Source organism: Maylandia zebra, linkage group LG22, assembly GCF_041146795.1.
Source record: "Maylandia zebra isolate NMK-2024a linkage group LG22, Mzebra_GT3a, whole genome shotgun sequence".
Lineage (NCBI taxonomy): Eukaryota > Metazoa > Chordata > Actinopteri > Cichliformes > Cichlidae > Maylandia > Maylandia zebra.
The window spans coordinates 21,145,083-21,160,029 of record NC_135187.1 but is presented as its reverse complement, the minus strand read 5'-3'; the positions used below and the strand labels follow the sequence as shown (position 1 = coordinate 21,160,029).

The 14,947-nt window shown below is 40.9% G+C and overlaps 1 protein-coding gene across 1 annotated transcript in view; it reads left to right on the top strand.

Moving 5' to 3' along the window:
• Positions 1 to 10,139: 10,139 nt before the first annotated feature.
• The window catches only part of cdk6 (cyclin dependent kinase 6), a 38,272-nt gene continuing 33,464 nt past the window's right edge, over positions 10,140 to 14,947 (top strand). Inside the window, exons 1-2 of the mRNA XM_014407958.4 lie at positions 10,140 to 10,831; positions 11,679 to 12,042. Coding sequence (XP_014263444.1) covers positions 11,819 to 12,042 — 224 coding nt within the window. The 5' untranslated portion in view covers positions 10,140 to 10,831; positions 11,679 to 11,818. The remainder of the gene's footprint in view (positions 10,832 to 11,678; positions 12,043 to 14,947) is intronic.

Below are 14,947 nucleotides of genomic sequence, written 5' to 3'. Positions count from 1 at the left end.
AATGACTTGATGATGTTTTTTAAGGGTACTTCCATAGGACACCCTGCAGTGGGGCAAGAAGTGGGAAGTAAAACAAGCTCTGGTGATTTGAGTTTCAGTGGCAATGAGGAGTTATTAATCCACAAAGAGACACTTTTACAGCCACTTTCCAATATGTCAAGTGGAGGCTAGATGATCCTGAAGCTAGCTCTCTCAGTACACTTATGACTGTTTCAAACATGCTTTTTTTCCCGCCATAAATAACCTTAGCTTTCCTAGTATATGTATAGGCGAACACATGGCTAATCAAAGGCAAAGTCTTAAAATCCAAAGATTTTCGGACTCTTTCAGGCTAAAAATAATAAATAAATAAATATCTGGGACAGTTTAAAAGTGATAGAAACAGGATGTGATATGTTAATCTGTAAACTTTTTTTCACCTTTGAACAGAATTTACCAAGTCTGTGCTAACGTAACCACCTGCTGGCAGTAGCTTTAACGGACACGTATGAGGATCTCTCACTCTAACAGAAAGCAAAAAGAGGTATTTCACAATGCAAAAAGGGGTATTTCTCACTGTGTTAACCTTTTCCTGTTATCAAATTCTGGCAAAGTAAACTCCAGAGTTATGAACATCTGCTACTTATTTGTATCTTTTTTTAGGAGGACTCCCTGCACTACCACTATTGTAAATCAAAAAACTAAAACTGCAGGCTCAAAATGAGCCACACATACACTGAGCCAGTAACCAGTACACGCCTATTCGAACATCAGCCAATGAGTTTTTGACAAGGCAGTGGGGCGGCTGAAGTCGCTTGTGGTGTGTCAGCTTTTAAAAACCTAGAATGGTTGCAATGCTACTGGAGGAAAAACTCAAAAATTTGTGTTGATGCACTGCAAAAGTGCAAAAGCAAAGAGGAACTATGCTCAACCATCACCCACATATGGTATGAGGGGAATTACTTTGTTCACTACAGTCTCAAAAGTAACCACTCTCAGGCTTAACCAAAACTCATTATTATAAGGCTTACCCTGCAGGTACGAGCTCCAAGGCTGGTAATTTGCTTTGCAAGATGGTACTGCGGTTGCATCCATCTTTGGATGCACACTAGAAATCAAAAGCTGGGATGTAAAATATGTGTTTATGTGTGTGGAAAAAGAAAAAAGAGAGAAAGGGGTTTGGCAAGACCCTTTAATTGAAGGTGATCTGGAAAGAATCCACCACGTTACCAGTAATTAGATCCCACCTGTGTTCAAGAAGCACAGCAGTAAAGGGCACATGACCCTCAGTAACCTGTGCTCGCACAGCAGGCACAAACAGTATCTGTGACCACTCAGCTGATTACAGATAAGGCGAGATAACCGTTTCCATGTGACAGAATAACAGTTCTTCACAATACACTGAAAGAGCTGCAAATGCTAATGAAACACCAGCGGTGCTTTTGAAAGACCTTGTTAAAGTGCCGTACGCGGTAAGATGAAGCTTAAAGATTTCTTTAAAGTCCGATGCTGTAAAACAATATAGCTGTAAGGATGATACAGGTTTGAATTACTGATAGTGATTACTATACTTTTGCTTTTGCAGTGAGTGATTCCAGAGTAAGAAGGCAGAAAAGGATTTAGACATTCAACAGAATGCATGGTGCGATTGCGTGCAGATAATTTTCATTTTATTTTATTTTTTCTTTATTCTGTTGTTTCTTTATGCAGGTTAATTAGGATTATCTCTCATTTTCCCACAGGAGTAAAGCCAAGATTCATATCCTGTACATTTTCTCCAAATGCCACTTTAAATTGCACATTAAATAGCAGTTATAAACTCTTCTTTCTTGGCTCCAGCTATTTCATCAGAAGAGTCAGTCCGCAGGTCTTTCCCAGGTAAAAACACGCCAACCGAAAATTTCTTGAATACAGCCCAGCACAATAAAAGGAGACGGCATGGCAATAAAGGCTTTGATATGGATGATAAACTCCCACACACAGCAGACATTTGCTCATCGCGTATAACCCCAATCATACATTTTCTTTAACTGATTTCACCTCTAATCGGCCACGTGTTCGGACATTGTTTGGCGTCTTTCAGTTTAACAGTAAAATTGCTGAGTTCATTTGCTTCACATCCCCTGAATGACTAAGGGCCAACACAGCTAAATTTATCTGTTCTTCTGTCTTCCGCTTACTTAACTGTAAAAAGGCGCAGACTTGAAATAATCCCTCTGATCCACCCTTTAATCACCAGCCGTCCTTTTAAAAGACAAAAGAAACCTGTCAAATTTTATTTATCTTTTCCCGGCTTGTTTTCCGGTCTCTGCGGTTAATTTTTTGTGGAATGTGAAGAGCAGCTGTCACTTTAGCACATGAATGGAGCCAGTTTAGTGGCCCGGAGGCATCGGAGTGGATCAACGGCAGAGGAGGGACAGCTGGGCCTGAGGGGACAATAGCACTCTCAGTTAATCATTAATACTCTTAAATAACAGCAGCCAGGCACCAGAGGTTCACTCAGCAGTCTCTCCAGAATATTCCACCGGCAACAGGAGGACGCAGGAAGCCTCGGCTTGGAGGGTGACCCCAAACTGACACTTGTTAATTGGGTCCTTTGATGGGTCTGCTGGAGCTTTAAATTGCTGTCTGTTTGATGAGATTTCACCCATTGGCCATGAGCAGAATGACAACAGAATGACTTGATGTATTATAATGTTGGAAAGTGGTATTTAGGCCTATATTGTCTTCTTCTCAAAGTGCATCTGGTTGCCACGAAACTGACACTTGTGATTTGCCCCGAAGGATAAGAAAGTCATGTTAAAAAGGTGGGGGGTTTCCAGAAAAAGGCTGTTTATGCACATTTAATAGAGAGGAGTCTGATAACTGAAGGTTCTGCGTCCCGTTGTACTTTTAGAAAATCTAGGAACGGTTGGGATACTGTTGATGTTGGAACTCTGGTGGGATAATAGGACACCAAAAGTCTGTAAGTTGTGCTAGTCCCAGATTTCAAAATCAATTCTTGGCAAATCCGGACTTCGGGAGAAGCTAACATAGGAAAAATATAATGTCTTCTTCTAGTAGCAGCATTTTGGATCTATTGAAGTGCAATTTAATGAGATTTTTTTAACGATATGAAAATTACAAGTTTAAATAGGCCCGATCTAGATCCTATAACTTAGTCTATGTACCGTATTTTTCGTACCTTAAGGCACACATATAAGGCACACTGTCGATGAACGGGTCTGTTTTCATACATAAGGTGGACCAGATTATAAGGCGCATTATGTGAAACAAAACAGTCAGATAAGTCAAATTTTACTCAACTCATTCTTCTTGCTTCCTCCACTTCCGTACCATTGATTGATTAGTGTTGAATTCTCTCGCAGCTGCTCTATTCCCATGTTGTTGCAGTATATTAATGACTAACCTCGTATTGTGGATGGATTATCTCAGTTGTTCTCCTGGCTGAAGTTTGGTCTGTTTACAGCATCCTGCCATGCTATTGCATTTGTCCTTAACCATCGGGAACCCTTACGTTAACTTTTCTTGAATCGAAAAAAGTTAGCATGCATCCTCCAGCTTCACTTATGTTATGCTAACATAGCTGTGTCGCTAGCGATCACATAGCACATAATTATATATACCAGCTAGTCCAACTTCAGTAACCCAAGAAACGTCACTGCTGTTTAGTTTTCTGTCTTCATTTATGTTGGAAGTGGTAGCAGAGCTGTACATCATAATTTTAAGTTTTCATGGATGCCAGGATGTTAAACTTAATTTAGACAGTTTTTAACTCTCAATGATGCTGCAGTGTTCATTTGACTTTAGACACAGCTATAGTTTGGACCCAGATTACTCAGCGAGGCTCCTGACTAGTGTATACTATGACTTCTAATAATAATAGCTGCAGGCTGTGTTGACATAATGTCTAGTTGCATTTCTAGGGAGGTGGATGTCAGACTATTCCCAAAGGTTGCATCATGGCGTAGGGTTCAGAGGGGTTTGTTCAGTTACAGCATAAATGACGGCATATATTTCATAATGAAGCATAAATCCCCAGTAACTAACTCTCAGAAACTTTTTCAATTTTACATTACGTCCCCAGCTGAAGCTAGTTGCAGAATGGGAAAAGTGCATCACAGAAAACTGATACTGACATTGAATCCTGTACAATTAAGTGCCATTTAGTGCTCATAATTACACATAATCATAATACACATGTTTTGAAACGTTTATCAGTCAGGCACACAACCTTCACGTTAATATACTACTATAATTGCAAGTACGAGATCAATAGATAGATAGTGCAAAATAGTACAAATTTGCAGGTTTATGACATGTGTGTATATTTAATAACAGATTAGTTTTGTTTAAATTTGTTCTAACTGATGAAAATATAATATGGCCTGATATAAACTTCCTTTTGCTGGGCAGACAAGGAAGAAAGTCTGGGATGCTTTCATTTTGGAGCCACATTCATCAGCCAACTTGCTAGTGCCAGTTTGAATCTCTTTTTGGCTTCAGTGCTACCTTAATTCTTCATGGCACGAATTCAACAAGGTGCTGAAAACATTCCTTGGAGATTTTGTTCTATATTGGTATGATAGCATCGTACAGCTGCTCCAAATTTATCATCTGCATGTCCATAATGTGAATCTGCTCTTCCACCACATCCCAAAGGTGCTCTATTGGACTGAGATCTGATGATTGTGGAAACAGTTTGAGTGCAGTGAACTAGAGCCATGCTTTCATGTTGTTTACATTAAATTCTGACCCTACCATCTGAATGCTGCAGCAGATATCGAGACTCATCAGACCAAGTAATATCTTGATGCATGCTCAATCATCCAGGTAAATAAATCCCTAAAGCTTGATTCTGTTCATCTGGATGTAGCGTTTTCAGTGGGAGAAACGTTTCGTCACTCATCCAAGTGACTTCTTCAGTCTCAGCTGACTGCACGTTTCCCTAATCTTATAAACTAGTTTCACTCATTATGCAAATGTACTATTTATAAGATTGGGAAAACCTGCAGTCAGCTGAGACTGAAGAAGTCACTTGGATGAGTGACGAAACGTTTCTCCCACTGAAAACGCTACATCCAGATAAACAGAATAAAACTTTGGGGACAGACCAAGTAATGTTTTTCCAATCCACAATTATCAAATTTTGGGGTAGCCCATGGGAATTGTAGCCTCAGTTTCTTGTTTTGAGTTGGCAGGAGTGTGGTCTTCTGCTGCTGTAGCCCATCTTCTTCAAGGATCAGCACCTACAGAGATGTTCTTCTGCATACTTTGATTGTAACGAGTTACTGTTGCCCTATCAGCTTGAAACAGTATGGCCATTCTCTACTGACCTCTGGCATTAACAAAGCATTTTCACTCAGATAGCTACCGCTCTCTGGTATGTTCAAGATCACTTAAATCAGCTTTCTTCCTTATTGTGATCCTCACTTTGATCTTCAGCAGGTCGACTTGACCATGACTACATGCCTAAACATTTGGGTTGCTGGCATATGTTTGGCTGTTTAAATTTTTGCATTAATGAGCAGTTGGGGAGTTGTGCCTAACGAAGTGTATTTTTCAAGACTGGACTTTCGGGTGAGAGTTATTCAATGCTGAAATGTTTGCTGGGGTTGATGAGGTGAACTGTTACATAGAAATTCAGTATTTTGATGGATATTGTATAGAAAACCTAGACGGTAAGCAGAGCAGGTGCATGCCAGTCCCTTAGAACCTTTTTTTTTGTTTGCTAGAGAAACTACTGTTGTCTAAAAAGATAGAAGCTTACAAAGATTGAGACATTAAAAAAATTTGTAGACTAAAACTAACAATCAGCCTTTTGTTTCCATTGAACTCTTTCTTTTTTTCCTTTTACCATAACATATAAAAGCCACCAAAACAACCTGAAATGTTATTGGAAGATAGATTAGCGTCCAAAGGGGAGCAGATGCTAGCTTGAGGCCTCATTTGAATGTCACACTGACCCTCTGTTTATGTTTGTGCGGAAATGTGTGCGCGTTTGTGACCACATGAATTTGTATGTGATTGTGTCTGCACGTGGCTCTGCGTCCAGGCCCAGCCCTCCCCAACGGCGGAGGTAGCAGGTGTCCCTGTGTCCCCTAAAAGAGCAGGTTTTTATGTCGTCTCCTCAAGTTAGTGGCTTGGTTGCCATGGGGATGCCCCAACAGAAAGAGGCTTGTGTCTGGGGGCCGGTGGCGGGGAGAAGAGGAGGACAGGGGAAGAAGAGAGAAGGAGCTTTAGTTCTACCAAACACTCTGGACTTAACACTGGTTGGACGAGAGAAAGGAAATCAAGTCAGAGACGCAGAACAGAGTCGGATTGTCTGCTCGCATCACGCCAGCCTCTGTCTTCACGCTCAAAATGTCACTTAAATATCAAGCTGCTGACGGCTGGTTCAAAACTGCAGACTAAGTGATGCTTGTAAATCCCAACAATGGGACTGAGGGCTTAGAAAGGCATCCGATATCACACATCATATCAGCTTTCTCCCCAGGTGAGACAGCTGTTTGCCTAAAGGCTTAATTTTACTGTACCCCCTGCCTTGTGATATGGACATCCCCCTCTGTTATAGTGGGATGTGGTAGACCAGCCCACAATCAATCTCTCCGTGTGTGTGTGTGTGTGTGTGTGTGTGTGTGTGTGTGTGTGTGTGTGTGTGGATGGGTGGGTGGGTGTAAGGAGATCTGGGAGAGACTAGGAGTCACCTGTCCCTTGTTGGCCCCTCTCTCTTCCCCCACGGGAGGGCCGTAATTCTCTCTTGGCTAGGCTGATCAGCAGCTGCCGTGCGGACACACACACACACATACACACACACACACACACACACACGCACGCACACAAACATACTGCATTCTCTTTTACGTTTTAGAGTCAGAGTGAAAGATAGAAATGGCCTTGTTGGGGCGCTTAAAGCAGCAGTTTGGTATGACTACTTCAAATCGACTTCAAATTGCAGTGTGAACTGGTTTCAATTAAGGCCGTGTTCTGGGTTTCTTCTTCTTCATGACAGTTAATAAATGATTTGTCTTCTCTTTTGACGTTTTCTCTTTTTTTCCTCTTAATCCAAATGTAACTAATACAGATTTTAAATACGTATATATTTTTTAATCTTTTTTATAAAAGTAATCTAAAAGCAACTGCTTGCAGTGATTAACCTACAGGGGGACCCACTGGAGTGTTTTGCTGACTTAATCCTTTAAGCTTTTTTTAATGTCCTGTACATTTCCTTTTTTATTCTTTTTCATTTTAGTTGAACCCTTTAATGAGTTTAAGAGGGGAAAAAGCCGTATACCTTTATAGATAATTTACCAGGAGTTATTAGAAAGTTTAACAGAGCCTGCCTGATACTTGATTCCTTATTTGGTTTCACCTTTTCCTGATTCAGCAGTCCTGCCCCAAACCTCTCACACTGTGTTATCACAGACAGACAAAGCTGCCAGCTGTTCATACCTGAGAAAATGTCCCGACAACCTTTCGTAACAATTGTGCGAACCTGTCAATAAATAGGGTCGCACAATGGTACGGTAATAAGGAATTTTACTTGCTAAATCCCCAAACTTTTTTGTTGTTGTTCTTGTTTTCAAGAACATGAAAGGAGTGGCTCTGTTAAGAAACATTCCTCCACGATACGAATGCCAAATGTAAATTCTCAGGAAAATTGAGATGAAAAGCAAGCTCGGGTGTTTGGCTTTGCTTCAGCATAAACTCAGTTTCTTAATAGTTACACATTCTCAGAGATGAAACTGGTGGTTTCAGGCTTTTTGTCTTAAAAAAAATCCTTTACAGCAAATGCATGCTGCCTTTTGTCTGGTTTTCTTGTGAGTGTTAGCAACATCCCCCAAAACTTCCTAGTTAACTTCCCTAAATTATCTAATATTTCATAAAATAGGGAAGTTCAAAAAAATCTGCAACCCTATGATGCCGAATGTAGGCTCATCATAGAAAATAGCAACAGCCAAATATTGTTAAATGCCTAATATTTTCACACAGAATAAGACCCTTATAGGTATTTTTTTTCTTTTGTTACAGAATATCATTTTACTACACAACTACAAATATTTGAGTGCAATTTAGTGTCGCAACTACTAAACTTTAAATTAAAGTAGAATTTTGAATGCAGAACATTTACTTATAATGAAAAATAATCCTTTTTGAGTTTTCTAGTTTTTCTGAAGGAAACTGTGGTTATTCTGATTAACACAGCATGAACCTTTATTTAAAAAAACTATTAAAAATGAGAAATTGGAGAAAATTTTAAAAATGAGTATCATCCACATTGTTTTCTGTAAATTAAGATTAGCAAGCGTGTGTCAGAATCCTGTACACTGCCACTGGTTTTATTTTGAAAAAGGAGGGGAAATTTAATTTTTTCATAATAAAGTCTTAATAATAAATTCAGAAAATTAGAGTGTTTAAAGATGTCTCTATATAAGAGCAGCTAAACTGAGTGTGGCGAAAGTTAGCATAAATGAAATCCTTGGCCAATCTTTTTTCCAATTTCTTATTTTTATGAAAAAGTACGTGTATTCATACATGCATTAAACATCAAATCAGATCAAATTCCGATCGTGCTAGTCCCAAAGGAGGATGTTCTTAATTGGACCATCCTGTCATTGACAGTTCCTGCATGAGAAAAAAACAAAAACAAAACAAGCTTGGGAACTTTATGAATTAGCTATTGAGTAATTTGTAGAAGTCGTGGAGTTACACGGTTACAGTTTCAGAAAGTGTTTTTGTGTGTGTGAACGTTTGAGGTTTGTGTCACTCTCTCATCTCTATACTGCACTCAACATATCTAGTTGGTTTGTTTTCCAGCCAGATCAGAAGTATGTTTGCTAATGTATTCAATCTGGGCGATGGCTCTCAGAGCTGATTTCACACGAACAATGATGATGAAAAAATGTAAACGTCCCCATTTACAGTAATTGGTCTGGGACACTCTGTCTGCACTGTGCGTTTTTTGTGATGCAAATTATTTAAATGTGGGGTTGCGTACAAGGCTGGGCGGAGGGAGATTGACATAGATACTTCCATGTCATTATCCCCCCCAAAGTTTTACCTTTTCACAGGGAATCGGGGAACTCTGCAAACAGCATGGAAGACAAGTTTGCATGAAAATCATAGCACCGGGATAATGACCTTCTTGTGATCATCTATGACTCTCTGAAAACATGGGTTCCAATGAAAGCATGATCATGGGGGGGCTTACTTACAAGCCTGTAATTGGCTATTCATTGGGACAATCTGACATCAAGTGCTGTCACATCTAAACTTTGTCCAGAAGTAGAAGGAAAAAAGCAAAACAATACATTTTTGACTCTTTCATACAAAAAAGTAAAAATTTGATCATTTACATGAAATTGTTGGAATTTGAAACTAATTTAAATATTTAAGCACGAGAGTTAAAAAAGAGGAAATTTACCATAATAATTGTCAAATTTATAGCTTTTAAAGCTTGAAACTACTTCTTGTTTTTAAAATTTGTTTTTAGTGGTTTCTTTAAATTTTCTTAATATTCTTGATTTATATGTATTCACTATAAATAAGTTGTGAAGATGAAAATAAACTTAGCTCTACTAATATTTAATTATAAAAGATAAATATATACATTTATCTGTACAAATGTATTTTTATTTATTTTTTTAAGAAAATATTCAGATGTCAGAAAAAACGGGGACTAACATGAATCTCAAATAAAGCAGTAACTAATGATAAATTCTACAATTTGCTGATTGACTTACAAATCTTTCTGAAGATGCTGGTACAATTTTAAGATCAGAAAAAACTTAATAATAATTCTTTTAATGCATAAAAACGGATTTGTAGATTTTTCTTAACGTCTCCTTTTAGGTGAAATAAATCAGAGGTTCATCCTGATGTGAAGATGAAGCTGATACTCTGTAGAAATGTCCAACTTCTAAAATAAATAAACAAACAGGTTCATTAGTTATGCCTTGCAAACGACCACCGGAGCAGAGGGGGGTTCCCCCTGCCACAGATCAAGCCACCGGGCCTTGAACCTGACCCCTCCGGCTCATCTAGGGCGAGCTTGTCACATTGCATTCTTGCTGGTGCATTGTTGCCGCAGGAGCTCCTCAATAGTTTTGAGGGAGATAGTGTGGCCGTCCATCTAACAAACCTCCTCTCTCCCCTCCCCGATCTCTGCGTGCTCCCGGTTTTGACACAGGAGACAAAACCCGCGGAGAGGACTATGAATGGTAAAGCACCGAGGAGGCCGAGGGAGAGCAAAAGGAGGCGGTGTGCCTTTGTAGTCGGGGAGGAATGCGGAAATGTCCCCGCTCCGTGTCAAACCTCTCTGAAGGGGGTCAGGCCACATTCAGCCGGCGTGGGAAAGCCAGGCAGAGACGGAGCTCACACAAGGCGAGCGAGGCTGCAGTTGCATAGGCCTATCCGCGGATATATGGAAGAAGAAAAAAAACGAAGAAAGAAAGAAAGGAGAAAATCCAAAGAAGAGCGTGGTTCTGGAGGGCTATATCACGCGTTTGCCTTTGTCCTATGACCTCCCCCCCCCCCCCCTTCCCAATCATACACCCCCTCCCCTCCACACACAAACTTGAAGTGAGAGTGTGTGCGCGCAAGTTTGCGTACGGCCCACCACCACCGCCGCCACCTCCTCCTCCGCTCGATTTTGGTGTCTGCCTGGGCTGGTGTAGTCTGAGGGGATGGGGGGTTAGAGCCTGCACCGTCAACTACCTGTGTGGCCCCGGCATGGAGGAAAGTGGACAGGGATGCATTTGACGGAGCAGTTTTTATCCGACACACGAAAGCGTCCTCAGCGTTATACCGGGCATGCCGACGTTGCGACGTTGTATTGACAACATAAAACAAGGTAAACGCTGAAAGTGGGCATATTTATGCAGATATTTGTGCAAAACAAAGTGTCTTTATGAGCCTGACAATGCTTGCTTTGCAACCCAATGAGGTTTTAAACGGTGACATGATCAATTCCCCGATTTATTAGAATGTAAGCCATTATTTGGCACACTTTGCGTCCACGCACAAAATAAATTGGAAAAAAATTCGGGAAAGCCACCCAGGCTAATGAAAACACACTTGAAATTCGGATGCGGTGTCGTTTCACACATTTCGAACCGTTTCGGGCTCGGAAAGCGACATTTAAGGGGTTTTAAATGGATTGTTGCTGTAGGAAGTTCAGACAATGCAGCCACGTGCTCGCAAGTTTGGGTGTCCTCAAAGAGAAACTTTGACAAACCAGCACAGGGAGGGCTGCTAGTTTGATCTTGTTGCTGGCGTAAAACGAAGAAGCGGGTGAAATATATGGTCATTTTTGCATGTTGTGATAACAAATAATTAAAAAAAAAAACCCGAGACAGCTCGTGCGAAGATTACATGAGCAACACCGCATGCGGGGTGAATTATTGATTGCACGAGACAAATTATTGGATGCAAAGCAAGCCTTGAAAGGGGTTAACTGGGATAAATTTTAATTATTTTTCACATTAGTTTTATGTTAGAGGTAGGAGGACATGAGCTGCAGTGCGTAATAGGAGGAGGAGTGGAACTTGGGACGCAGCGGTTCTTTTCTTTTTTTTTTTTTCATTTTGATAGTCGGAATAAAACATCATGACAGTCTTTTTATTGCCTACCTGGAGCACTCTTTGACCAAATCTGACAAAGATGGTGTCTTCCCCCATCTGTGTCTCCCTGTCATCTAGGCATTGCATGTGCCAACTTTTTTCTCTGAAAATGCCTTTGTAAGAGAGTCTGGCTCGTCATCCTCTCCCGGGATTCCCCGCAATATTTTCAACAAGAGAAGAAGAAGAAGGGGGGGGGGGGGGGGGGAAATTCTGCAAAAATGGACAAAGAAAGTGTTGGTACTCAGTATGAGCCTGTGGCCGAGATTGGAGAAGGCGCCTACGGGAAAGTGTACAAGGCGAGAGATTTGAAGAACGGGGGACGCTTTGTTGCCCTAAAAAGAGTTCGTGTCCAGACGGAGGAAGAAGGCATGCCGCTCTCCACCATCCGCGAGGTGGCGGTGCTGAGGCAGCTTGAAGCCTTTGAGCACCCCAATGTTGTCAGGTAAGTGAGGGGTGAGCGGAGGTGGGGAACCAACCTGCTTTATGTTTAAGAGACAGGATGGAGGGGAGGGGTGGGGGGATCGTGGTGGTGGAGGTGAAAGAAATATGCATATGAGACTAAGTATACATTACTTCCTTTTTGATGGTCTCTTGTGGCAACTGTGATGGCTCATATGACCTTTGGTGGCAAAGCCTGCTTGCAGACTTGTCTGAAGCTGGTGGCCCTTTTAGTTTCCTGCAGGCAACACAGGCTCCACAACAACACACTGGAGGCTGTCACTATCAGCAGGTTTTAGGCGCACACCTGTGCATTCTCAACTTCCTGTTTAGTTCAAAAGCCCGCCCCGGTTTATCTTGATTGGTTGGCACCAGTCACATTTGTCACCTCATGCATATTTCATGTGTGCAAATCTTCATCTATAGATAAGATGCAGCAGCATCCTTCGGAAGCGGTGGTTTTCCACTACCCTAGCCTCTATTATCGCTGACTTGCAGAATGAAGCGAGACCTGCATGCTTATGTGTTTAGGGGTGCTTGGTCAAGATCCCTTTGATATTAGGAATGGTGAAGACATGTGAGGTTCCATCGGACATACAATGTAGCCGTTCAACATTCGGACCTCCTTTCACATTTTGGAATATTTATAAAAATACTGATATCTTCAAAAAGACAAAACAAAACTGAAATTACCTGCTTAGAAATCCATACTCTTAAGAACACTCAAAATATTTCTCATCCCAGGATTACTTGATACAAGACATTGCATTCAGTGAAACCTTTAAGTTTCCACGTGACATTACGTTGCCTACTAGGTGAGGATTGTTGTAACATTTCTCAGTCAATTGTTTTGCTTAACCAGCAGTTACCTTTTTTTTTTCTTTAACTGTTACAACAGAAGCTAAACAGAAACGCTTAATTTTCCTATTTAAGATGACTCTGTTAGGTATGTGAAACCCTGGCAATCTGAATCCACGTGTTTGAAACTGGCAAGCCTGCGCAGCCATGCCGTTGACTGCTTATGCACTCATGACAAAAGGGGAGTAGTCAACAACACCATAATCACATGTTAACACGTGTGCATGTAACGATTTTCATTGGACGAAGTCTTTAAAATGGTCTGTGCTATGTGGTATGTACTCAGTTTTTGTTTTTTTTAAATGGGTATACATGATTTTCCAACCAGCGAGATACATTTGATCTAGAGAGCCTACAGAAATGTGACAAACAAAATAAAAGCATGAAATAAATAAAAAGTTTAAGAGCAAATGTTTTGAATTTTACAGTTAACAATCAAATAAACATCCCGCCATGTTCTGGCATGCGTGGTAATGCTGATTATGATTCTGCATCAAGAAGATAAAAAGATCTAAGCGACTTTGAACAATTTCATTGTAGGGCTACTGATTGCAAATACATCAGAAAGACTCCTCAGTTGGCAAGCCTGCATTTAAATCTAGATGAACAGTAGTTAATATGGTTGGAAATTGTGGTCTACATTGCACATTTAATGAATTATGCATGCAATGTGATATGCCAGGAAAAAACGATGAGCCACTCTTCCTTAGGTGACTAAGCACAAACGGTCTATTACTGATTACTTAAACAGCAGAGTATAAATCCTTCGTTAAATCGATATATCCACAGCCACTGGTTTGTATTTGATAAGTGAGACATGGCTTCTTGGAGTGAAATTTGACCACAAATCAACCTTAAAGATCAACTTTCTCTCGGTGTGATTTCTGTAGCATGGCAGTGATCCCTTCCAGGATGACCCTTGTCTGCAGGGTTCCAGGGATCACCAAGGGTTTGGGCTTTTTGCCCAACTAAACACCTTTTGGAGATTTTTGCCTGGTCTTCATAATCATCATCACAACACCAGGTCTTTCAGAAGAATGGTGTCCATCCCCCCAGTACAGTTTCTAAGACTTGTAGGATCAATGTGAACGCACATTAAAGCTGTTCCCATGTTGATTTAGTGAGATCATGTGCTGGCGTTTCCATAACTGTCTCTGTAGTTAAACTCATGTGCCCATCAGTACTGTTCTATCCTATCCAAATGGCCTCCAGTATGACACTTGGCACGATCAATGCCAGTTGGCAATACTGCATATTTAAAAACAAAAGAAGCTATATTTTTCTAGTTTTCCTTCTGACTGTTTTGCACACAGATGCCACTTTCTTTTGGTTTTTGTAATGACTTTTCACTGAGAGAGCAGGACTCTGATACTGCGTCACATGCTGGCACAAGCCAAGGTCTGACCTTGTGCTTGTTTTAGTCTGAATATCGAGTGCTTTGGGATTGAAGGGGAAGCTCTAAATGGATGTTTTAGAGGCATGGCTTGTGCCCTTGTGACTCTAACAATAATTCCCCAACGTATCAATGAATAATGGAGGATAATGGTTGTGGCTTTCGCTTAATGGGTCCACAGTGGGGGTTTGTCCTTACTGGAAGACGGACATGTAAGCAAGTATTAAAACGATCTTTGGTCAGTTATATTTATGGATGGATACACTTTGCTTCACTAGACGCTTTCCATATTATGCAGCAACATTTGTTTGTTAAAGCACGTAAACCAGCAGCTCTTTAAAGCATCGGAGAAACTCCTCTACCCTTGAGTTTAGCCAACTAGCATAGCCAAGCAGCACAGGGCCAGGAAAAGTGCATTGTGGGCCTTCTGTGTGACTCCAGGCAACCCCTGGATGTTTGTAATGAGGCCCATTATTCATTCCATATGTTCAGTGTCTGCTAAAAGCCTCCATTGTAGGCCAACAATCGAGCTGTGAGGGGCGTTTAACCCCAGTGCTTCAGAAGGAGGGCGCCTTCTATTCTCTGACATCATGCACAGTACTAATACCTTGAATGAATCGCCTCTCACTCACTCCTCTGACTCCAGCATGACCAAACC